Genomic DNA, 27074 nt, shown 5'->3' with positions numbered 1-27074 from the left:
AACGACATGATCATCTCAATAAGTGCAGAAAAAGCATTTGACAAAATTCAACATCCATTCACGAAAAAAACTCTTAGCAAAGTGAGTATATAGGGAACATATCTCAACATAATAAAAGCTATTTATGACAAACCCACAGCCAATACAATATGCAATGGGAAAAGCAAGATGCATTTCTGCTAAAATCTGGAACAAGACAAGGATCCCATTTCTATTCAACATAGCATTGGAAGTCTCAGTCACAGCAATCAGACAAGAAATTAAAGGTATCCAATTTGGAAGGGAAGAGGTAAAAGTGTCAGTATATGAAGATGATACAATAGAATATACAGAAAACCCTAACGACTCCACACAAAAACTACTAGATCTAATAAATGAATTCAGCTAAGTAGTAGGATACAAGATTAACATCCAGAAATTGTTTGCATTTCTTTACACAATGAAATGTCAGAAATAGAATGTAAAAAAAAAATTGCTTTAAAATTGCAACAAAAAATAATAAAATATCTAGGAATAAACTTAACGAAGTGAAAGATTTACACATTGAGAACTAAAACATTAATATAGAAAGTTAAAGAGGATTAAATGAAATGGAAAGATATGCCATGCTTTTGGATTAGAAGAATTAATATTGTTAAAATAGCCAAGACTAGCCAAAGAAATCTACATGTGATCTCTATCAAATTACCCATGACATTTTCCACAGAACTAGAACACATAATCCAAAAACTTACATGGAACCAAAAAGGACCCAAAACCACCAAATCAATCCTAAGGAATGAAAACAAAACAGGAGGCATAACTCTCCCAGACTTCAGACAATACTACAAAGCTACAGTAATTTAAAAAACAGTGTACTGGTACAAAACCAGACGTACAAATCAAAATAACAGAACACAGAGCCCAGAAGTCTACACACTTATAGTCAATTAATCTTTGACAAAGGATTCAAGAATATAAAATGGGGGGAAAAAAATCTCTTCAGCAAGTGTTGCCAGGAAAGTTAGATAGCTGCATGTATTTCAATGAATTTAGAAAACACACTCACACCATGCACAAACATAAATTCAAAATAGCCTAAAGACTTAAATATAAGTCTCCCAAGGCAATAGAAAAAATAAGTCAACAAATGGGACCTAGTCAAACCTACCAGCTTTTACACAGCAAAAGAAACTATTTTTAAAAAATTAAAAAAAAAAAACTATGGAATGGGAGGAAATATTTGCAACTGATACAACCAACAAGGGCTTAACCTCCAAAATATACAAACAGCACATAAAATTCAACAACAAAAAACTATCCAATTAAAAAATGGGCAGAAACCCTTAATAGCCATTCTCCAAAGATGGTCAAACAGCACATGAAAAGATGTTCAATATCACTAATTATTAGAGAAATGCAAATCAAAACTAAAATGAGGTATCACCTCACACCAGTCAGAATGGCCATCATTAAATGTCTACAAACAATAAATGCTAGAGTGTGTGGAGAAAAGGGAACCATTCTACATTGTTGGTGGGAATGTAAATTGGTGCAGCCACTATGGAAAACAGTATGGAAGTCCCTCAGAAGATTAAAATTAAAATCACCATATGATTCAGCAATCCCACTCCTGGGCATATACCCAGACAAAACTATAATTCAAAGAGATACATGCACCCCTATGTTCATAGCACCACTATTTACAATAGTCAAAACATAGAAACAACCTAAAGGTCCACTGACACATGAATGAATAAAGAAGACATGGTACATATATACAACAGAATACTACTTAGCCATAAAAAAGAACAAACTAATGCCTTTTGCAGCAACATGGATGCAAGTAGAGATTATCATACTAAGTGAATTCACAAAGAGAAAGACAATACCTTATCATATCACTTATATAAGGAATCTAAAATATGGCACAAATGAACCTATCTATAAAACAGAAACAGACTCACAGGCACAGAGATAAGACTTCTGGTTGCCAAGGCTGGGGGGAGGGGGAGTGAGAAGGATGCACTGGGAACTTGGGGTTGGTAGATACAAACTATTACATTTAAAATGGATAAACAAGATTCTACTGTTTAGCAGAAAGAACTGTATCCAATCTCCTGACACAAACCATAATGGAAAAGAACATTTTGAAAGCATGTATATGGACTCCTTGGTGGTCCAGTGGTAAGAATTCACCTTCAATGCAGGGGACACAGGTTCAATCCCTGGTCAGGGAACTAAGATCCCACATGCCAGGGAGCAACTAAGCCCACAAACCAAAACTACTAAGCCCACGTGCTACAGAGACCATGAGCCACTACTAGAGAACGCACGTGCCACAACTACTGAAGCCTGCACACTCTGGAGCCCACAGGTTACAACCACTGAGTCTGTGTGCCACAACCAAGTCCACATGCCACAAGGAAAGATCCTGCATGATGAAACAAAGATCCTACCTGCTGCAACTAAGACCTGAAGCAGCCAAATTAATTAACTTTTTTAAAAACATGTACATATGAGTATAACTGAGTCACTTTGTTGTACAGCAGAGACTGGCACAACATTATAAATCAAATATGTTGTTGTTGTTTAGTCGCTGTGTCCAACTTTTGCATGGACTGTAGCCAGCCAGGCTCCTCTGTCCATGGAATTACCCAGGCAAGAATACTGGAGTGTATTGCCATTTCCTTCTCCAGGGGACCTTCCCAACCCAGGGATTGAACCCACATCTCCTGCAATGGCAAGTGGATTCTTTACCACTGAGTCACCAGGGAAGCTATAAATCAACTATACTTCAATAAGAAAAAAACAGGAACATTCCTTTGATTAGGAGATAAAGGTATTTATAGCTAACAAAAATAAATAAAGCAATGCAAAACATAGTACTTTGCTCCATTTCCCTTATAGAAATTTGAAAAAATTGTTAACATTTTCCTTTAAAAAGTAAGCAAAATGCACAAAGAAATAAACATGGCAGTACAACTTACTAGATGCTATAAAAAGTGTTAAATGGGACTTCCCTGGTGGCTCAGTGGTGAAGAGTCCACCTGCCAATGTAGGAGACATAGGTTGGATCCGTGATCTGGGAGGATGCCACATGCCCCAGAGCAGCTACGTCTACTATTGAGCCTGTGCTCTAGAGCCCATACTCCACAACAAGAGAAGCCAAGGAGAAACCCAAGCACTGGCCACAACTAGAGAAAAGCCCTAGCAGCAACAAGGACCTAGCACAGCCAAAAATTAATATAAATAAAGAAAATTTTTAAAAAGTGTTAAATGCAATACCTCTTTTTAATTTATCAAATATTCAATGGAAAATGCTATTCATTGTAGAATAATATGCTATGAAATATACACTAACATATATAGCCAATGGTAATACAAGGATTTAGAAAACAACTTAGCAATAAGTCTTTGATATTCTCTTGAATAATTCTGCCTTTTTATCTACACAAATAAAATAATTCTAAAGAAATAACTTTAATCACAAGACATTTATCTATGAGCTATTTACAATAGTCAAAAAAACTATGAATACTTAAATGTATAATAATGGCTGAACAGTCATGCCTAAGTCATACAATATCATACCAGCCATTAAAATTCCAAAAAGTTCAATTACAATATAAAAAATACTTCATGCTACAATGTTAAACAAAAAAAAAAAACTGAACATGAAGTATAATCACAACTATGTTTCAAAATAAATAAAAATATTGCAAAAAGTACACTAAAAAAATTAATGTTACCTGTATGATAAGATTGTGATACTTTTTCTTCTACATTTTTGTGATATGATAAATTCATTGCATTACTCCTAAGTGCATGGAGATATAGGTTTTAAATTAAATTAAACAGTAATTCACAATTGACTTTTCACTAATCCAACAGATTTTCCACACTTCATTTACTACAAGTTTACCATTCATTCAAGTATGTCTTCTAACTTATGGCCTTATTCAAGTAAAATTATAAGAAGTCCTTTCAACAGCTGGCAAGTATTAACTATGTAAACATATAAAATAAAGCCTAATTTTCTATAAACTTTGTATGCCTTGATTTTACTCTCAAATGTGATAAAGGTCCAAACAGGTTGCTACTATGCCAATGAATACCAATCACTGGAAAATCAAACGTTAGGGTAAATGGTGGAATTTTTCTTAGCCCACACTGTCTCGGGTTTCCTTACATAACCATGACAAATTTTAACATCCATTTTATACACACTGGCCTCATTTAAACTTCAGGAAAACTTTATTACAGGGAACCAAGGCTCAGAAAGGTGCTTATGCCTGTACAGTGAGGGGCTGTGCCTGATCCAGTCTTCCAGCCAGGAGGGCCCACAGCCTCTTCACTCTGCTCCTTCTCCACTACCAGGGTGGGTGGATATTGGATCTTCAACAGACTTAAACAGATGCCCCAGCTCAGGTCTCATTTTGTTAGTGAAGAAACCCTAGAGTGCAGGTCATATGGGAATAAAACAGGACAAGTCTGGGTACCAGAAGGATCTACTGCTTTCAAGTATCTGCACTCAACAAGGTTATATGCTGCTCTCCAGAGCAACATCTCTGACTGTGATGAAACACTCAGATACTGGGAACCAACACACTACCTCATCTATGGGAAGGGGCTTCAGGCTTGGGAATATTCCCCAGCTTATCTTTAAGATTCTTATTGGAGAAGGAAATGGCAACCCACTCCAGTACTCTTGCCTGGAAAATCCCATGGACGGAGGAACCTGGTAGGCTACAGTCCATGGGGTCACAAAGAGTCGGACACGACTGAGCGACTTCACTTTCACTTTACTTTTACAAGGCTGTGTGTAAGAAGTTTAGGCTGCATGTGCATCAAATGTTAGCCTTCTTGGTGCTCAGCACTGACATCTTTTGCTCATTATCAGCATTCATTCCTTCCTAGAAGTTTCTGTTTGTACACTACCTTGATAGTTATGACTGGCTGGGAATATGGACAAACTCCCATTAATATAATTGGATTCGCAGCTGGGGCTATCTTAGGCTGGCCATTCAGTGTAGCTCTTGGTTTACCTACTGCCTCTGATTTGCTGGTCATGAAACAGGTTGGAAGAGTTTCTTTCATTGGTTGCTGGTTGCCCTAATGCTCTTTCTGGTGACTGTGGTAGTCACTGACAGCTACTATTACAGAAAGTTGGTGACTGCACCACTCAACATTGTTTTGTATAACGTCTTTACTCTTCATGGACCTGATCTTTATGGTACAGAATCCTGGTATTTTTATTTAATTAATGAATTCCTGAATTCAGTGTAGTCTTTGCTCACTGACTTTTTTTATAGAATACCTACTGCAGAGATTTCATGATCAGAATTTAGACCACCGACACTGCCTTATGTGGTGGCTCAGATGGTAAAGGATCCGCCTATAATGCAGGAGACACAGATGACATGGGTTCGATCCCTGGGTTGGGAAGATCCCCTGGAGAAAGACATGGCAACCCTCTAGTATTCTTGCCTGAAAAATCCCATGGACAGAGGAACCATGGGCTACAGTCCATGGGGTCGCAATGTCAGACACGACTATGCAACTTAAGACTTGGTTCCAATGTATATTTCATTTATAATTTTCTCCATCCAGCCTCATAAAGAAGAGAGAGTTCTTTTCCTTGTATATCCATTTACATGTCCCTGTGGTGCTGTGGCATTTTCTGCACTTCTGAAATGTTACCACTTCGTGGTTCAGCAATACCACCTGGAGCATGATACTGTTTGACATCAAATTGGCTGGTGTTATGAACACTCTTCCTGTTTAGACTCTTACCTTCTTCCTGCTCTGTGGCACTGTTCAGAGGGTATCCTGGGCCCCTTGATTTGTATCCAGAATTTTACTGAACTGCCACAGACCCAACCATCCACAGTGTCCCAGAAGGCCAACTATTAATGTCTGTATAGAAAAAAAATGGTATAGATTTCCCAACAGCTTCCTTCTGCCCAATAATTGGCAGCTTCAGTTCATTCCATCAGAGTTCAGAGGCCAGTTACCAAAACCTTCTGCAGAGGGAACACTGGCCTACATATTGTTCCTACTGATATGAATGACCAGAACCTAGAGGAGCCATCCAGACATACTGACATCAGTAAATGTTAGTGGATTTGGACACAATGAGAGTAACAAACTAGGAGCCAAAATATTCATCCAATAGAAAAGAATGGATCAACTTGGCCTACAGACCATTCCTTGATGCTTCCAGATCTTCAAAGTTGTATGTCTCCTCCTGTCAGTGCATGCAAACTACACCATCCTCAAACCCCAGAAAGCAAAACAAACCAAAGAAACCATGCCTATGGCCCCAAAGGATAATCATCCTGTTAACTGGGGATTCCACAGACAGGACTCTCTCCAGGTCATTGCTTTTAACATTTGTAAAAAAGTCTGTTGGATACCAAAAAAAAAGACACTTATTTGATAAATGCAGTAAGGGAGTTAAATAATTTGCACTTGTAATGGAAAATCAGGAATTCTATCTCTAATCAAAGCCCACCCTATACTGCATTCCTTAAGAGAAGTGAAGGCATAGTGACTAATTAACTTAATGAATAGGAAAAGTAGTTATGCTAATAGATAATTCTCAAAACTCAGAATATTTCAAAGGACTAAGGATAAACTAAGATGTCTACAAAAGTATTGATACCTTCAATTACTATAGCATACTTTCCCTAAATTTTTCATCTTCGTTCATTGCTTTATTATTTTGCATATATTCATTAATTTTTCATTTAATTTTTAATAAAAATACTATGAATACATTAAATTACCTAAGTTCTCTAGTTTTACTATGCATGATTAATTCACTGAGCTTACCATACTATCCTTATTTGGATGCAGCAGCAATTAAAATAAGGTGCTAACAGTAAGAAAAACAAATCATTTCAAACTCAATTTCTAAAACTTCCAACTGAAATTGGAACCTGATTCTCACAAAGACCAAGCCCTGAAAGATGTTACACAAGCATTCCAAACAAAGGAGAGCATCCGGAAAAGCAAGTTACATTATTTCACATGGGTTCATTTATTTTAAAAAGCCAAAAACAAACAGAAAAGAACCAGTGAGCTACAAAAAGTAAGCAGCTTAGAAGTCTCACTACTATACTCACAACAAGAAAAAAGATAAATTGAAAATCAGTAAGTTTTCTTAGATCCATTAGAGAACTGAGGTCACAGGTTGCTGTTGTTTAGTTACTGTGTCTCTTTTGCAACCACATGGACTGTACCCCGCCAGGCTTCTCTGTTCATGGAATTTTCCAGCAAGAATACTGGAGTGGGTTGCCATTTCCTTTCCCAGGAGATCTTCCCCACCCGAGGATTGAATCTGTGTCTCATGCATTGGCAGGCAGATTCTTTACTGCTGAGCCACCAGGGAAGCCCAAGGACACAGAACAAATCACCAAGAAAGAAAAAAAAATGGAAAACAGGCAGATACAGAAAATCACATTTTATCTGAAGTGAGAAAACTTCAAGAGTAACTGATGAATTACCGGAGGACAAAAAGGATTAGCCTGAGAGTTGAAAAAAAAAAAAAAAATCCTGGGTTCCCAGTTGGAATGGGAGGCATACTTTCCTGGGTTTTACCTACAGGAGTCCCAAAAGGTTTTCAGGTTTTCATGAGAAAGATCTGAGGGGGAAAAAATCCTACTGCACCTCAAGTAGGAGGAGGGGAAAGTAACCATATTAAAATACACCCAGAACATTCTCATTTTAACAAAGTCATGCTCTCAAGGTAAACTACTACACCATAGCGTTCTCTACCTGGAGGAAGAGCAATTAGACAACCTCAGCCTCCTCCAGCTTTCCTACCTCACCTAAGTAGGGAGGGGAAAGGCTAAGAAACATTTCTGAAGATCACAGCCCAGGGACAAGGGCCTACTTTAAAAAAAAAAAAAAACGTGATTCATAATATCACTTTCCCTCTCCAATTCCTGGGATTCAATACAATAAACTAGAATTACAAATGGGAAAGCTATAAGATACAAATTCTGTTTTAAAAAGAATTCTTAAGAATACCCAAAGACAAAAGGGAAGAAAAAAAAACCTGAAACAAGGAAACTAGAAGAAATTAAAGGCTCTGGCACAAACAGCTACAGAAAACTTTAAACACAGCCCCATTCCTTGCCATGTTAACATAAAAGTTCACACTAAAAGCCTGACTGCCTCATTTCTTATTACACACAGCTTTCAAAAAATTACAAGTTCTACTAAAAGGCAAGAAAAAACACAATCTAAAGTCACAAAGAGAGCATTAGAACCAGACTCAGAGAAGACACAGAGTTTTGAAATTATCAGATAGGTAAATTTTAAATAACTATAACTAATACAATAAGGATTCTTAAGGGATAAAGTGAGCAGCTTGCAAGAATAGATGTGTAATGTAAGCACAGATGAAAACTCAAATAAATAAAATGCTACAAATCCAACACACTATAAAAGAAAGAATGCCTTTAATGGACATAGCCAATGAAAGAATCAATGAGACTGAAGAGACAATCAGTGAGGATAATATGTCAATATAAACCTTTTGAACTGAAATGCAAAGAGAAAAAATAACTAAAGGGAACAGAAAAACTAATAACTGTAGGACAATTACAGAAGGTGTAACATAAATGTAATTGAAATACAGAGGACAAGAATGAAAATAGCAGAAGAAATGTTTGAAATAAAAGAATGGTGGAAAAGCTTCCAAAATTAATGACAGATACCAGAGAAGAAGGATATCAAGCAGTGTAAATACTAAATATCTACATCTAGTTTTCTCATATGCAAACAGCAGAAAAACAGAGCCAAAGAGAAAAATCTTTTAAAAAGCCAACAAAAAAAAATTACCTATAGAGGATCACGGATAAGTATTCGATCTTACGTGTTGTCCGAAACCATACAAGCAGGAAGAAAGCAGAATGAAATACCTCACCAAGCTACGATAGTGTATCCAGTAAAATGATTCTTCAAAAGTAAAAGAAAAATAGACTTTCTCAAACAAAAACCAAAATCATTTGTTGACAGTAGCTTTTCCCTGCAAGAAATGTTGAAAGAAGTTCTCCAGAGAGAAAGAAAATTATACAGGTCAGAAGTACACACCTACATAAAGAAAGGAAAAGTATTAGAGAAGAAATAAGTGAAGGTAAAATAACATCTTTCATGTTTCTTATCCTTAACTGACTTAATAGTCAACTGTCCAAACTAGTAATAGCAAAAAATACATTGGGTGATTATAGCTTATGGATAAGAAGAGGAATTGGGAATACTATTATAAGGTATCTACACTACTTGTGAAGGGGTATGCGTGTGTGCTAAGTCACTTTAGTCATATCCAACTCTTTGTGACCCTATGAACTGTAGCCCGCCAGGGTCCTCTGTCCATTAGATTCTCCACACAAAAATACTGGAATGGGTTGCCATGCCCTTCTTGTGAAGTGGTATAGTGTTATTTAAAAATGAACTTAGACTAGTTATAAATGTATATTGCAAACTATAAGGCAATCAATAAAAATGTTGAAAGAAGTATAATTTATAAGAGGAAAGAAAATGAAATCATATAAATATTCAATTAAAACCAAAGGCCAAAAAAGATAAAAAAGAAAACAAGCACAATGAACAAAGTTACAAACATGGCAGGTATTAAACCAACTACATCAAAATTCACTTTAAATGTGAATGATCTAAATTCACAAACCAAGAGTCAGAGAATGTCAAGAACATGAGGTGGATATAGTCAGATGTCAGAATTGACTAAACCAAGACCAATATATATGTTGTCTTTATATATACTTAAAGACACCACTTTAAAGACACTGACTATAAATAAAGGAAAGCCAAGGGAAATACGCAGTTATTCTTTATAGGGTACAGAGGTTTAGTTTTGCAAGATGAAAAAGGTCTGGAGATTGGCTGCACAACAATCTAAAAATGGCAAAAATGTACATAACACTATTGAAATGTAAACTTTAATGTAAACTGAAATGTAAACTTCCTCAGTGATCAATGCAAAGAAATAGAGGAAAACAATAGATTGGGAAAGACTAGAGATCTCTTCAAGAAAATAAGAGATACCAAGGGAACATTTCATGCAAAGATGGGCTCAAAAAAGGACAGAAATGGTATGGACCTAACAGAAGCAGAAGATATTAAGAAGAGGTGGCAAGAATACACAGAAGAACTATACAAAAAAGATCTTCACAACCAGATAATCATGATGGTGTGATCACTCACACTCACCTAGAGCCAGACATCCTGGAATGTGAAGTCAAGTGGGCCTTAGGAAGCATCACTATGAACAAAGCTAGTGGAGGTGATGGAATTGCAGTTGAGCTATTTCAAATCCTAAAAGATGATGCTGTGAAAATACTGCGCTCAATATGCCATCAAATTTTGAAAACTCAGCAGTGGCCACAGGACTGGAAAAGGTCAGTTTCCATTCCAATCCCAAAGAAAGGCAATGCTAAAGAATGCTCAAACTACCACACAACTGCACTCATCTCACATGCTATCAAAGTAATGCTCAAAATTCTCCAAGCCAGTCTTCAACAGTATGTGGACTGTGAACTTCCTGATGTTCAAGCTGGATTTAGAAAAGGCAGAGGAATCAGAGATCAGATTGCCAACATCCGTTGGATCATCGAAAAAGCAAGGGAGTTTCAGAAAAACATGTACTTCTGCTTTATTGACTATGCCAAAGCCTCTGACTGTGTGGATCACAATAAACTGTAGAAAATTCTGAAAGAGATGGGAATACCAGACCACCTGACCTGCCTCTTGAGAAACCTGTATTCAGGTCAGGAAGAAACAGTTAAAACAGACTGGCTCCAAATAGAAATAGGAGTACGTCAAGGCTGTGTATGTCACCCTGCTTATTTAACTTATATGCAGAGTACATCATGAGAAACACTGGGCTGGAGGAAGCACAAGCTGGAATCAAGATTGCCAGGAGAAATATCAATAACCTCAGATATGCAGATGACACCACCCTTGTAGCAGAAAGTGAATAAGAACTAAAGAACCTCTTGATGAAAGTGAAAGAGAGGAGAGTGAAAAAGTTGGCTTAAAGTTCAACATTCAGAGAACTAAGATCATGGCATCTGGTTCCAACACTTCATGGCAAATAGATGGGGAAACAGTGGAAATGGTGGCTGACTTTATTTTGGGGGTCTCTAAAATCACTGCAGATGGTGACTGCAGCAAGGAAATTAAAAGACGCTTACTCCTTGGAAGGAAAGTTATGACCAACCTAGACAGCATATTAAAAAGCAGAGACATTACTTTGTCCACAAGGTCCGTCTAGTCAAGGCTATGGTTTTTACAGGAGTCATGTATGGATGTGAGAGTTGGACTATAAAGAAAACTGAGAGCCGAAGAGTTGATGCTTTTGAACTGTGGTGTTGGAGAAGACTCTTGAGAATCTCTTGGACTGCAAGGAGATCCAACCAGTCCATCCTAAAGCATATCAGTCCCGGGTGTTCATTGGAAGGACTGATGTCGAAGCTGAAATTCCAATACTTTGGCCACCTGATGCGAAGAGCTGATTCATTAGAAAAGACCCTGATGCTGGGAGGGATTGGGGGCAGGAGGAGAAGGGGACGACAGAGGATGAGATGGTTGGATGGCATCACCGACTCATGGACATGGGTTTGCGTAGACTCCAGGAGTTTGTGATGGACAGGGAGGCCTGGCATGCTGCGGTTCATGGGGTCGCAAAGAGTCAGACACAACTGAGCGATTGAATGGAATGGAATAGACAAATTCAAGGCCCTTACGTTTTCTAAGAGTTTTACAGTTTTAGCTCTGAAATTTAGGTATTTGTTTCATTTTTAGTTGTACATGGTGTAAGGTAACAGTTCAACCTTCTTTCTTTCACATGGAGATATTCAATGGACACAGCACCATTTACTAATGACAGTATCAAGATGGGTACAGAGCTTTTTTGGGGGAATGATGGAGTTCTGGGTAGATGGTAGTGACTGTTACATATTGTCAATGTATTTAATGCCACTGAATTGCAAATTTACAAATGGTTAAAATGATAAATATCAAAAAAAAATGATAAATATCATAATATGTATACTTTACCACAGTAAAAATAAACACAAGATACTACTTCACACCCACAAGAATGGGTATCATTTAAAAGATTTAAAAGATATTAGGAGGTTATTAGTGAGGATGTGGAGCATTGGAACCCTCACACACTGCTGATGTAAATATAAAACAGATAAGCACTAGACTATTTGTGAAATAATACAAAACTGAAAAAGTTTTGACAGCTCCTCAGAAAGTCAAACATACAAAAATTTATATGCATTTGTTCACAGCAGCATGATTCATAATAACCAAAAAATAGAAACCAAATATCCATTAAATAAATGAATATTTTTCAGCAATATTAATGAATAAAGTTCTGAGTCATGCTACAATATGGATATACCTTGAAAATATGTTAAATTAATGTGTTCAGTCATGAAAGATCACATCCTGTATGGTTCTTTTCATAGGAAATGTTCAAAATACACAAATCCATAGTGATAGAAAGTAAAACAGTGGTTGACAGGAACTGGGGTAGGGATATAAGGGAAAATGAAGAGTAAACTACTAATTGGTAGAGGATTTCTGTTAAAGTGATGAATATTGTAGTGAAGGCTATACAGATCTGACAGTACACTAAAACCACCAAACTGTACTATTTAAATGAATGGACTGTGGTATGTGATTTATATCAATAAATTTGTTATTTTTTAAAAAGTGACTTGGACATTGACTGAGTTGTTTAGAGATCTTCTAACAGCAATTACACTAGAATTTAGACCTTTCATATAATTTTTACCCTGAACAAAAACTAGGAAAAAAACTGACTCACTAGAAGTTTTAACATGATCTGAGGATATTAATTCTATTTCTTTAGCTTTAAAAGCAGTGATTAGAAAGTAATCAATCCATTAATGCTTGAATTTTTTGGTTCAGCACAGATTATAAAACTATGGGATGGAAACAGAAATTAAAATAAATCTCTCAACTATACCTTTTTTAAACTATACCTGTCAAACTAGATAATTACTTTGGTGCTTTTGAGGCCAAGTAGCAGTGAACAAGGATTGACTATATTAAAAATGAGGTAGAAAAAGCACAAGTTTCCTCTACCCAGGATCTCACACTAGAATATCAAGCCTTTCGTGAAGCTCTGCTTTATGAAAAATTCCACATTTAGTATTAAGAAAAAAAACCAAGTGTCCATACTTTATGTACACACAGAGCACAAGGTTTTACAATATGGTTTTACAATCTCTATTCTCTATGATAAGACATTTTTGGTCTTGAATCCTACCTGAATCTTATTATTTTATTATTCTTTCAAGATTAATTTTTAATAGTAATTTTATAGTGGGACATATGAAGGATCAATGTATCAAACAGTCTGGTAAAGATCTTGTGCCACAAATAAGGGAATTAAATGCTATCTTCCCCCTTAATTCTTCAGACATTCCTCTAGGTATCCTCTAAAAGATCAATTTTTTAAGGCCACATGCTTCTCCTGAAGCTTTGGAAATATTAATATCTTATCCTTGAAGAACGTCTGGGAATACAACACACTCTTATTCAGTTCAGTTGCTCAGTCATGTCTGACTCTGCGACCCCATAGACTAGAGCACACCAGGCTTCTCTGTCCATCACCAACTCCAGAGCTCACTCAAACTCATGTCCATAGACTCGGTGATGCCATCCAACCATCTCATCCTCTGTTGTCACCTGCTCCTCCCGCCTTCAATCTTTTCCAGCATCAGGGTCTTTTCAAATGAGTCAGTTCTTTGCAACAGGTGGCCAACGTATTAGAGATTCAGCTTCAGCATCAGTCCTTCTGATGAATATTCAGGACTGATTTCCTTTAGGATGGACTGGTTGGATCTCCTTGCAGTCCAAGGGACTCTCAAGAGTCCTCTCCAACACCACAGTTCAAAAGCATCAATTCTTTGGCGCTCAGCTTTCTTTATAGTCCAACTCTCACATCTACACATGACTACTGGAAAAACCATAGCCCTGACTAGGCAGACTTTTGCTAAGAAACTAACAGTCTCTGCTTTTTAACATGCTGTCTAGGTTGGTCACAGCTTTTCTTCCAAGGAGCAAGTGTCTCTTAATTTCATCGCTGCAGTGATTCTGGAGCCCCCAAAAATAAAGTCTGTCACTGTTTCCCATGTTTCCACTGTTTCTATTTGCCATGACGTGATAGAACCAGATGCCATGATCTTAGTTTTTTGAATGTTGAGCTTTCAACTTTTTCACTCTCTTCTTTCACTTTCATCAAGAGGTTCTTTAATTCTTCTTCGCTTTCTGCCATAAAGGTGTCATCTGCATATCTGAGCTTACTGGTATTTCTCCCGGCAATCTTGATTCCAGCTTGTGCTTCCTCCAGCCCAGTGTTTCTCATGATGTACTCTGCATATAAGTTAAATAAGCAGGGTGACAATAGACAGCCTTGACATACTCCTTTCCCTATCTGGAACCAGTCCTTTCCCTACCTGGAACCGATCTGTTGTTCCATGTCCAGTTCTAACTATTGAATTCTGGCCTGCATAAAGATTTCTCAAGAGGCAGGTCAGGTGGTCTGGTATTCCCATCTCTTTCAGAATTTTCCACAGTTTGTTGTGGTCCACACAATCAAAGGTTTTGGAGTACTCAATAAAGCAGAAGTACATGTTTTTCTGGAACTCTCTCACTTTTTCAATGATCCAACGGATGTTGGCAATCTGATCTCTGGTTCTTCTGCCTTTTCTAAATCCAGCTTGAACATCAGGAAGTTCACAGTCCACATACTGTTGAAGACTGGCTTGGAGAATTTTGAGCATTACTTTGATAGCATGTGAGATGAGTGCAGTTGTGTGGTAGTTTGAGCATTCTTTAGCATTGCCTTTCTTTGGGATTGGAATGGAAACTGACCTTTTCCAGTCCTGTGGCCACTGCTGAGTTTTCAAAATTTGCTTGCATACTGAGCACAGCATTTTCACAGCATCATCTTTTAGGATTTGAAATAGCTCAACTGGAATTCTATCATCTCTACTAGCTTTGTTCGTAGTGATGCTTCCTAAGGCCCACTTGACTTCACATTCCAGGATGTCTGCCTCTAGGTTGATCTCACTGTCGTGATTATCTGGGTTGTGAAGATCTTTTTTGTATAGTTCTTCTGTGTATTCTTGCCATTTCTTAATATCTTCTGCTTCTGTTAGGTCCATACCATTTCTGTCCTTTTTTGAGCCCATCTTTGCATGAAATGTTCCCTTGGTATCTCTTATTTTCTTGAAGAGATCTCTAGTCTTTCCCAATCTATTGTTTTCCTCTATTTCTTTGCATTGATCACTGAGGAAGGCTTTCTTATCTCTCCTTGCTATTCTTTGGAACTCTGCATTCAAATGGGTATATCTTTCCTTTTCTCCTTTGCCTTTTCCTTCTCTTCTTTTCACAGCTATTTGTAAGGCCTCCTCAGACAACCATTTTGCCTTTCTATATTTCTTTTTCTTGGGGATGGTCTTGATCACTGCCTCCTGTACAATGTCACAAACCTCCATCCACAGTTCTTCTGGCACTCTGTCTATCAGATCTAATCCCCTGAATCTATTTCTCACTTCCACTGTATAATTCTAAGGGATCTGATTTAGTTCATACCTGAATGGTCTAGTGGTTTTCACTACTTTCTTCAATTTAAATCTTGAATTTGGCAAGAAGGAGTTCATGATCTGAGCCACAGTCAGCTCCTGGTCTTGTTTTTGTTGACTGTATAGAGTTTCTCCATCTTTGGCCGCAAAGAATATAATGAATCTGATTTTGGTATTGACCATCTGGTGATGTGTAGTCTTGTGTTGTGTTTTTGGAAGAGGGTGTTTGCTATGACCAGCACGTTCTCTTGGCAAAACTCTATTAGCCATTGCCCTTCATTCTGTACTCCAAGGCCAAATTTGCCTGTTATTCCAGGTATTTCTTGACTTCCTACTTTTGTATTCGAGTCCCCTATAATGAAAAGGACATCTTTTTTGGGTGTCAGTTCTAGAAGGTCTTGTAGGTCTTCACAGAACCATTCATCTTCAACTTCTTCAGTATTACTGGTTGGGGGCATAGACTTGGATTACTGTGATATTGAATGGTTTGCCTTGGAAACGAACAGAAATCATTCTGTCGTTTTTGAGATTGCATCCAAGTACTGCATTTTGGACTCTTTTGTTGACTATGATGGCTACTCCATTCCTTCTAAGGGATTCTTGCCCACAGTAGCACATATAATGTTACTTTGCCAAAAAAAGGGAGGCGTACAAAAAATACTGAAACAGGAAATAACACATGTATCTCTTTTATATCATCTCAAGAAACCATTCAGGCCTCCCAGCAATCTAAGGATATAAAAATTAAGTATATGAGATGACAGGTCATATCTATCACTGACACCATAGAATAATTATCTTATGAAACAAATTTTATTTTTCTGAAAACCAGTATCCAAAATGCACTACAACAAACAAGGCACTAGTAAAATAGAAGACATTCTTTTGAGTCCAAAAACAAGATATATTAAAAGTACAAAGATAATTCAGGTTAGCTTCAGAAATACTTCTTGCCTAAAAAACTTCCATTTAAACTCTTCCCAAACTGACATAAAGAGTTTTAAACATAAATCAAGTCAGACTTCACTTTTTACTCATGAGGAATAAGATTCACTTATTTCATTTTATAATATTTACCAAATGCTGAATATATTTATTCTGAGTACTTAGTACTGCAATAAAAAATAAATACATAAGACATGACCTTAAGGAATTCAAACTCTAATGGCAAAAAAAAGGCTGTTAAATTCCCAGGAATAATCTATGGAAGAAAGGGGAAACATGCTTATAACTGTGAATTCCTAATACTTTTAAATCTCTAGTATGTGTAATTATTTTCCACCTAATTTTTATATAAGTTCCTTCAGAGTTAAAACTCTTAACCTTGTTTCCAATACCTGCTAACCTCTATTTTGAAAAGCAAATTTTGCTATAGAATCAGGAATTTCCTGATGGATACCTCGGAAAACAAACACTGAACCATGGATGTTTCCTGTAATAAAAGTGAAAATTGTAATGCTTTTATACAGAATGAAGGGAAAATAAAGAACAACTGAAGATGAGAAATATGCATAAATATTTGAAAAGCTTAAATTTACCCCACTCAAGGTACATCTATTCAAATTCAATATATTCTATTCACTGTAACAGAAAAATAAGTACAAGTATCACTGTATTTTCTAACAAAAACATACTAAAATCTTTCAAAAGAAGAAACCTTTGGAAGGTTTTTATCAAGATGAAGTATATTTTAGCCCAAAGGGAATGAATTTAGATTTAAATAGGATAAAATACAAACTATCCTCTGATAAAGCAGAAATGCCATTTTACTTTGCCCATTGTAACAAAACCTATTTTCCCCTAGAACTTGAATCAGAGTGAATCTATATCCCTATATATTATAATGCAAACAATACTTAAACTTAGTTTAAATAAAATTTTCATTTCTCTTTTGGTAAAAGGAAAGAGGAGAAAAACAAAATTTAGGTTTTCTGAGAAAAGACAAAGCCACATACACACTCCTGTATCTATAACTAAATACTCAGTGCTTTAACAAAATCCATCTACAACCTACTAGGGCAATCATTTAGTTTGTGGGCCCCTACTCAATTCTGGGGGAGTCATAGCAAATCTCTCCAGATAAAGTATATAGCTTATGTTCCTAATCAATAAAAACAGATGTAGCTTATGTTCCTAATCAATAAAAATGGAATCAGATAAAATCTACAATGCAAGAACTAGCTAAAAGGAATTTTTATAACTGCTGATTAAGGTCTGAGATAGCATTAACTTTCTTACAAGAGCAAAGCTATCATTCCAGAAGCAAAAGATATATAAACAGATGAGATCATCTTTGAAAACACAGTGTTTGGCTTATCATTAGAATGTAATGAACTCAATACTCCAGGTGATAGATACCTGAGGGGGAAGGTATGAAAAATCAGAATCAACTTACATGGTAACTTCTCTATTTTTTGATATGTACATCAAAACTATTCATAGTTCTTTTCATGAAATTGATACCTAATCAATTCTGTCTCCAGCTATTAAACGCATCCACTCTGAAAAACAGAAAAGGAAGAGATAAAGCAACTCAATTTTATTAAGTGTTTACACTATGCTAGACAGCTGATAAAGATTTTCATGTAGGTATTACCATGTTCAGTGCATAAGTGAAAAAAACAACTTGGTTGTTGCTAACTTTTCAAAGGTTACAGAACTGGCTTTGAACCCAAATCTAACCTTTTATCAGGTAATTCCAAATGAAACTAATCTGAGACCAGAGCTCAAACCGTCTAAATTTTATTCCAAAGGATTGAAGATTAATCCATTTTCCACTATTTCCTTTCCCCAAGAGTAGAAAACATCAAATGCAAATAGACTTCTTACTGAAGTTAAACGACAATTTCTAATTCTTGGAAAAGTTTCTCTAATGTTGAAAAAACAACAGGTAAAGAATAATATAGTTTGGCTCCATTTGTACCTTAAGGAAAGCCTGATATTTAATATTTAAAATGGGAACGATTACAGCACATTTAGTCACTCTCTCTAACCTATAATATTATTCCAGGCATGGAAGTTTTAGCTTATTGTTGCTAAGGACACCCTCCACATCCTCTGTCCCTAATAAGTCCACTAGAGAAAATGGAATATAAAGAAGTGCAAAGTACACAATATAATGTCAGCTAATGTTAGCATACATGTTGGGGTATTTTTTTAACAAAATTGAATGGTTACTTTACTGTTTTGCAACCTTTCCTTTCCATTAATATACAGTGAATAATCTTCTGCATTATTATTTTCTAAAACAATTTTTAATGTCAGTATAGTATCCCATCATGTAAAGAAAGATGCCAGAAGCTTTTTCTCAAGCTAACAGCACTTAAAAAGATAGATATGCTTTTGTTGCAAGAACTGCAGCTGCCTACTAATAGGGTCTGTATTAAGGCTGCTAAATTTTAAAAATTTTATTTACTCAGAACATAAGTAGTACAGAAAAAAGGGCTACGTGCACCAACTATTACAAAAGATTCACTAAGAGAAACTTAAAAGAATTACCAGTGCTTGCTTAAGCTGTTAATTTAAGGGTTAAGCTAAAATTGTCTATAAAAACACATTGGCCAGGATGTAGGAATATTAAGAAAATTCTCAAATTGCCAGTGGAAGTGTAAATTAGTAAAACCATTATGGATACCAATTTGGAAATTATCTTTTTTTTTTTTTTTTTTGGCAATTATCTTATAATAAAAAATAGAACCAGAGAGATGGGATGGGGAGGGAGGTGGGAGGGGGGTTCAAGATGGGGAACACATGTAAATCCATGGCTGATTCATGTCAATGTATGGCAAAAACCACTACAATATTGTAAAGTAATTAGCCTCCAACTAATAAAAATAAATGGGAAAAAAAAAAGAAAAAGAAAATAGAACTGACCTCCTAAAGAAGCTCTAGCACATGTGCAGAGAAACATTTAAGAATGTTCTCAGTAACATTTTTTAACAGTATCAAATTAGAAAAACATTCTGAATGTTTTACAGATGGTATACAGATAGATTGTAGTATACCCATTCAACTCAAAACTAATGAAATGAAAAACAAGCAATCTAGATCAGTGTTGTTCAACAGAGATATAATATAAGCCAGAAATATACTTTAAAATTTTCTAGAAGCCATTTTGGAGAAGGAAATGGTAAACCACTCCAGTATTCTTGCCTGGAGAATCCCAGGGACAGAGGAGCCTGGTGGGCTGCCGTCTATGGGGTCACACAGAGTCGGACATAACTGAAGTCATATTTTTATGACTTTAGCATGAAAAAGCATTTTATGACTTTATGACATTTTAGCAGCAGAAATCATATTTTTTAAAATGCAGGTGAAATTAATTTTAATCTTATTTAGTCCAATATATCCAAATTATCATTTCAATATATAATATAAAATAATTAGTAATGAGATATTTTACTTTTTTTCATAATAAGTCTTCAATCCTGTGTGCAAATACACTTCCAGCACATCTCAATGCACACTGGCCACATTTCAGGTGCTCAATAGCCACAGACAGTTAATAGCTATTGTACTGAACAGTGTATATCTAAAGCTACCTCAAAATCCCCAAAATACTGAACCAAAAAAACAAAGTTGCAAAATCATATCTGCTATATCCAGAAAGCTGTGGTACATATACACAATGGAATATTACTCAGCCATTAAAAATACATTTGAATCAGTTCTAATGAGATGGATGAAACTGGAGCCCATTATACAGAGTGAAGTAAGCCAGAAAGATAAACACCAATACAGTATACTAACACATATATATGGAATTTAGAAAGATGGTAATGATAACCCTTTATGCAAGACAGAAAAAGAGACACAGGTGTATAGAACATATTTTTGGACTCTATGGGAGAAGGCGAGGGTGGGATGTTCTGAGAGAACAGCATCGAAACATGTATATTATCAAGTGTGAAACAGATCGCCAGTCCAGGTTGGATGCATGAGACAAGTGCTCAGGGCTGGCACTGGGAAGACCCAGAGAGATGGGATGGAGCGGGAGGTAGGAGGGGGGATCGGGATGGGGAACACATGTAAATCCATAGCTAATTCATGTCAATGTATGGCAAAAACCACTACAATATTGTAAAGTAATTAGCCTCCAACTAATAAAAATAAATCGAAAAGAAAATCATATGTGCTATATCCTATCACTTAAATAACCTATAAAGCTAAAAAATTCTAAATAATGTTTCTGGTTAAGGATATGTAGAAACTTATCTACATGTATGTATACATATATATTATGTAGAAAGTATTTAAAATTCCATGAGACCTCACCTCTACCTTTAATGTTTTATTTCTTTTTTTGTTTGGCTGTTTTTTGTTTTTATTTTTTTAAAAGAAATCTGAAACAAACATGACAGAAGATTTCATAAAGGAATGTAATAGATGCAGAGGTGTTCATTCATACTATAATCTTATCTGAAATGTTTTCAAATTATAATTAATTTGGGATATGCATGTTCCAAAACTCTCTTTTCTTACTTCTATTTACATTCAATCATTTAAGTCTGAAATATGCTAATGAAGTATTTAGAATGTAAACGTCATACTTCACTTTGATATACACAGAGCAAAAACTTCCTTCTGTCCTTTATGCAGTAAGTTTGATAATAAAAGGTAAAGAAAAACTTCAACAAATTTAAGGTATGAATTGACAAAATTATCTCATTTATAAAAAAAAATCAAATCATCTCATTTATTTGCTCAACAGCATTTACTATTTAGCTATTGAGTGTGTGTTCAGTTGTGTCCAACTCTTTGCAAATCCATGGACTGTAGCCCTCCAGGCTCCTCTGTCTGTGGAATTCTCCAGGCAAGAATACTGGAGTGGGTTGCTATTTCCTATTTCAAGGGATCATCCCTACACAGGGATCAAACCGGCATACCCTGCATCTTTGGCAGGCGAATTCTTTGCCATTGCACCACCTAGGAAGCCCCACATGGCTATTATGAGCATTCAAAAAGTTCATAATGTGGTAAATAGATTTTTCTGTCACGAGTCATGTAGTCATATGGAGAACAAACAATATTTACACACCAAGATCAAAGAAAAACAGCTAAACACTGAAACAGTGACTTATGGCCCTCAGTCACTTGAGTCATGTCCGACTCTCAGTGACCCCAGGCAATTCTCCAGGCAAGCATACTACAGTGGGTTGCTGTGCCCTCCTCCAGGGGATCTGACCCTGACAGTAACTGTTAAATGGAAAATTTTAAAAGAGATTACTAAAATTACATATCAGTTTAATGTACCACAATGGGACACACAATTATTTCCTAAAATAAATTTTTTTAAAGACCAGTGAAAACACATATGCAAAATTCTCATTATTCATGCTACTTTAGTTTTGGTTAAATATGAATTATTGGTACATAACCTAAATATTCTAATAAAGGTTCATGGTATATGAAAGCAGTTCAAAATTAGAAGCACTGAAACCACAGAGACTATGAGCAGCCACAATTCAGAATTTCAGATCATTCACAAAAATAAAGTTTACACAAAAAGAAACCTGAAAAAAAGTTGAAAAAACAGCTTTAAAAATTGAACTTCAATTATACCAATTGTTGGAATTTACTTTGAAATGAGTAAAAAAACAAGATGGATTGCTGCATGAGAGTTAGATACATGGAAAATATGTGATAAAACAAGTGTAGTAAAATGTTAAAGGTAGAATCTAGGTGGTGAATATATGTAAAATCATTCCTGAAAGTCTGAAATATTTCAGAAGAAAATGTTGAAAATTTTATACCTTAATAATGTGAGAGTATACTAGCTTCTAAACTTCAAGTATGGATGAACTCCAAACATCTAAAACACTATCACCTAACAGAAGTCAGGAAGGCAACCTGATTTTTGTATTAGTATCAAAAGAAAAAAGCATCCACTTGTCCTTTTGCAAATACTAGCTGGTTTCAGGTAAATACATCATAGTATAGTTTTTTTAGAAAAACTTCAATACAATAATGTGACATCCAGAATTTGTTTAAAACTAATCCAGTGAGGGGGTACTTAGGTTAGTATGTATTAAACAGAAATAGAAAATTCAACTAATTCATGTACCATGAGATGATAACTATTGAAGATGGTATCACATACTTATACGGTTCTATTTTCTTCCTTTTGAATATGCTTGCAACTGTCCAGAATAAAAGAAGTTAAATATATAGAGACTATTACTTTAATACCCAGTTCAGGGTCATACCTTAGAATAATGGCCTGTAGACAATAAAGACTCAAATTTGTATACAAGTATTTACAACAGTAGTAAAAACAGAAAGAAATCTGGAGTTTAAACTCATTTCTGGTTATATACAATTAAAAATGGATTAATGCTTATTTATGAATTCACTTCATAAACACATCCAAGGCATTCATTTAAGTGTCCCTTGCCCTGACACCTCACTAGGTGTTCCTACAGAAGATTCAAGCATGATCAATATACACACATGCTGATATAAACAAAAAACATAGCTAACAGTTACTATCTATTATTTCCCAAGCGCTATTTCTAAATGCTTATTATGCATGATCTCATTTAATCCTCAGAACCACCTCAAATATGTACTATTATCTCCATCTCTCCTTCATGGATCACAGCCTTGTCGTGGTGAAGGGGCTTACATAACTCAATGAAGCTACAAGCCATGCCATTCAGGGCACGTATGGACAGTATTAAAACGGGAAAAAAGTATGACATGGGAAGATGAGCCCCGCAAGTCAGAAGCTGTTCAGTATGCTACTGGGGAAAAGTGGAGGGCAATTACCAATAGCTCCACAAAGAATGAAATGGCTGAGCCAAAGTGGAAACTATGTTCAGTTATGGATGGGTCTGGTGGTGAAAGTAAAGTCCCATGCTATAAACAACAATAGTTCATAGCAACATAGAATGTTAAGTACATGAAGCAAGGTAAATTGGATGTGGTCAAGCAGAAGATGGCAAGATTGAACAACAGTATCTTAGGAATCAGTGAATTAAAATGGAAAGGTAATGGGCAAATTTAATTCAGATGACCAGGACTTTTCTGGTGGTCCAGTGGTTAAGAATCCACAATGCAGGGAATGTGGGTTCAATCCCTCATCTAGGAACTAAGATCGCACATGCCTTGGGACAACTAAATCCATGTGCCACAACTGAGAGCTGGCATGTGGCAATTAAGACCCAATGCAACCAAATAAATAAATATTTTTAATTCAGTTTTTGTTTGAAATGACCATTATTATATCTACAGCTATGGGCAAGAATCCCTTAGAAGAAATGAAGTAGCCCTCATAGTCAGCAGAAGAGTAGAAGAGTCTGAAATACAGTACTTAAATGCAATCTGCAAAACAACAAAATGATCTCAGTTTGTTTCCAAGGCAAACCATTAAACATCACAGTAATCCAAGTCTATGCCTCAACCGCTAATGCCAAAGAAGCTGAAGTTAACCAGTTCTATGAAGAACTACAAGACCTTCTAGAACTAACACCAAAAAATGATGCCTTTTCATCACAGAAGATTGGAATACAAAAGTAGGAAGTCAAGAGATACTCAGAGTAACAGTCAAGTTTGGCCTTGGAGTGAAGAGAAGCAGGGCAAAGGCTAACAGAGTTTTACCAAGAGAACATGCTGTCATAGCAAACACCCTTTCCCAAGAATTCAAGAGATGACTCTCAGATGGACATCACCAAATGGTCAATATCGAAATCAGACTGACTGTTCTTTGCAGCCAAAGATGGAGAAGCTCTATACAGTCAGCAAAAACAAGAACTGGAGCTAACAATGGCTCGGATCATGAGCTGCTTATTGCAAAATTCAGTTAACTTGAAAAAAGTAGTGAAAACCACTAGGCAATTCAGGTGCGACTTCCCTGATGGCTCAGATGGTAAAGCATCTGCTTACAATGCAGGAGACCTGGGTTCAATCCCTGGGTCGGGAAGATCTCCTGGAGAAGGAAATGGCAACCCACTCCAGTATTCTTGCCTGGAAAATCCCATGGAGGGAGGGGTCTCGTAGGCTACAGTCCATGGAGTCGCAAAGAGTCGGACACGATTGAGCGACTTTACTTTCACTTTTCACTTAAATCCCTTACAACTACACAGTGGAGGTGACTAAAACACATTCAAGGGGTTAGATCTGGTAGACAGAGGGTCTAAAGAACTATGGATGAAGGTTCGTAACATTGTACAGGAGGTGGCAACCAAAATTTTTCCAAAGAAAAAGAAATGTGAGAAGGCAAAGTGGTTGTCTGAGAAGGCTTTACAAATAACTCAGGAAAGAAGAGAAGTGAAAGGGGAGGGAGAAAGGGAAAGACTTACCCAACTGAATGCAAAGTTCCAGAGAATAGCAAGGAGAGATAAGAAAGCCTTCTTAAATAATACAAAGAGATAGAGGGAAAAAAGAGAATGGAAAAGACTAGATAATCTCTTCAAGAAAATTGGAGATATCCAGGGAACATTTCATGCAAGGATGGGCATGATAAAGGACACAAACAGTAAGGACCTAATGGAAGCAGAAGAAATTAAAAAGAGGTGGCAACCATGGAATGTTGACAGTTATCTGAAACATTTTAAACTCCCTCACTGAATTCCCGTCCTGTCCCTAGGAATCATATGACCAAGAAGCTACAGTCACCTACCACAAATTTCCCCAAGAGGTGGAGTGATGCCAGAAGGAAAGAGAGTAAATGACTCCTTTGTATTCTCAGAGTCACCAGAAGGAGGAAATAGTTGAGCTGGTTGTGTAGCATTAAATGTACAAAAAGCCATACTTTTTTCCATTTTTCTGGTTTCCAAAGTTTCTGCTGTGTGGATGAATAAAATGATATCTGCAAATTTATCTGAAAATCCCAGAAGGAAGGTACTTTTCAAATACAATAGTCTTAACCAATAAACTTACTATTTTTATAGAAAAAAAAAAAAAAAAAAAAACAGGTGGCAAGAATACACAGAAGAATACAGAATACATATATAGAAAAAAAGGTCTTAATGACCCAAATAGCCATGATGGTGTGATCACTCACCTAGAGCCAGACATCCTGCAGTGTGAAGTCAAGTGGGCCTTAGGAAGTTTTACTATGACAAAGCTAGTGGAGGTGATGGAATTCCAGCTGAGCTGGAATTCAAATCCTTAAAAAGGATGCTGTTAAAGTGCTGCACTCAATTATGTAAGCAAATCTGGAAAACTCAGCAGTGGCCACAGGACTGGACTAGGTCAGTTTTCACTCTAATCCTAAATAAGGGTAATACCAAAGAATTTTCAAACTACCATACAACTGTGCTCATTTCCCATGCCAACAAGGGTATGCTCAAAATTCTTCAAGCCAGGCTTCACCAGCATGTGATCCAAGAACTTCCAGATGTACCAGTTGGGTTTTGAAGAGGCAGAGGAACTAGAAGATCAAATTGCCAACATTCATTGGATCATGGAGAAAGCAAGGGAGTTCCAGAAAAGTATCTACTTCTGCTTCATTGACTACACTGAAGCCTTTGTGTGGATCACAGCAAACTGTAGAAAATTCTTAAAGAGTTGGGAATACCAGACCACCTTACCTGTCTCCTGAGAAACCTGTATATGGGTCAAGAAGCAACAGTTAGAACTGGACATGGAACAGTGGACTGGTTCAAAATTGGAAAATGAGTATGATGAGTCTGTATATTGTCACCAGCTTATTTAACTTTTGTGCAGAGTACATCATGCAAAATGCTGGGCTGGATGAATCACAAGCTGGAATCAAGATGCTGGGAGAAGCATCAACAACCTCAGATATGCAGATGATACCACTCTACTGGCAGAAAGTGAAGAGTAACTAAAGAGCCTCTTGATGAGGGTGAAAGAGGAGAGTGAAAAAGCTAGCTTGAAAATCAACATTTAAAAAACTAGCATCATGGCATCTGGTCCCATCACTTCATGGCAAATAGAAGGGGGAAAAAATTGAAACAGTGAGTTTTTACTTTCTAAGGCTCCAAAATCACTGCAGACCATGACTACAGCCATGAAATTAAGACACTTACTCCTTGGAAGAAAAGCTATGACAAACCTGTACCTGCATGGTAAATCACTTCAGTCATGTTGGACTCTGAGACCCTATGGACTGTAGCCTGCCAGGCTCCTCTGTCCATAGGATTCTCTAGGCAAGAATAGTAGAGTGGGTCACTGTGCCCTCCTCCAGGGGATCTTCCTGACCCAGGAATCGAATCCAGGTCTCTCATATCTCTTTCATCAGCAGGCGCGTTCTTTACCACTAGTGCCACCTAGAAGCCCTAAACATCAAATTGAATAGCAGAGACATTATTTTGCTGACAAAGGTCTATATAATCAAAGCTGCTATGGTTTTTTCAGTAGTCATGTATGGCTACTGAGGGTCAGACCATAAAGAAGGCTGAGTGTCTGATGCTTTTGAATTGTGGTGCTAGAGAAGACTCTTGAGAGTTCCCTTGACTGCAAAGAGAT

The 27074-nt window shown here is 36.6% G+C and overlaps 1 protein-coding gene and 1 pseudogene across 10 annotated transcripts in view; one reads left to right on the top strand and one right to left on the bottom strand.

Moving 5' to 3' along the window:
* The window catches only part of ATRX (ATRX chromatin remodeler), a 281986-nt gene that overhangs the window by 232979 nt on the left and 21933 nt on the right, over positions 1 to 27074 (bottom strand). For 6 of the 10 annotated variants that reach the window (XM_043897152.1, XM_043897156.1, XM_043897154.1 and 3 more), the window contains one exon: positions 18037 to 18142. The exons of the other annotated variants lie outside the window; for them this stretch is intronic. In XM_043897152.1, coding sequence (XP_043753087.1) covers positions 18037 to 18068 — 32 coding nt within the window. In that variant the 5' untranslated portion in view covers positions 18069 to 18142. The remainder of the gene's footprint in view (positions 1 to 18036; positions 18143 to 27074) is intronic. 10 annotated transcript variants of the gene reach the window in all.
* Positions 4397 to 6421, top strand: LOC122689372 (annotated as a pseudogene).

The sequence above is a fragment of the Cervus elaphus genome, chromosome X (genome assembly GCF_910594005.1).
Source record: "Cervus elaphus chromosome X, mCerEla1.1, whole genome shotgun sequence".
NCBI classification, from domain to species: Eukaryota; Metazoa; Chordata; class Mammalia; order Artiodactyla; family Cervidae; genus Cervus; species Cervus elaphus.
Note: the sequence above shows the minus strand (reverse complement) of the source record. Positions and strands in the feature narration are given on the sequence as shown.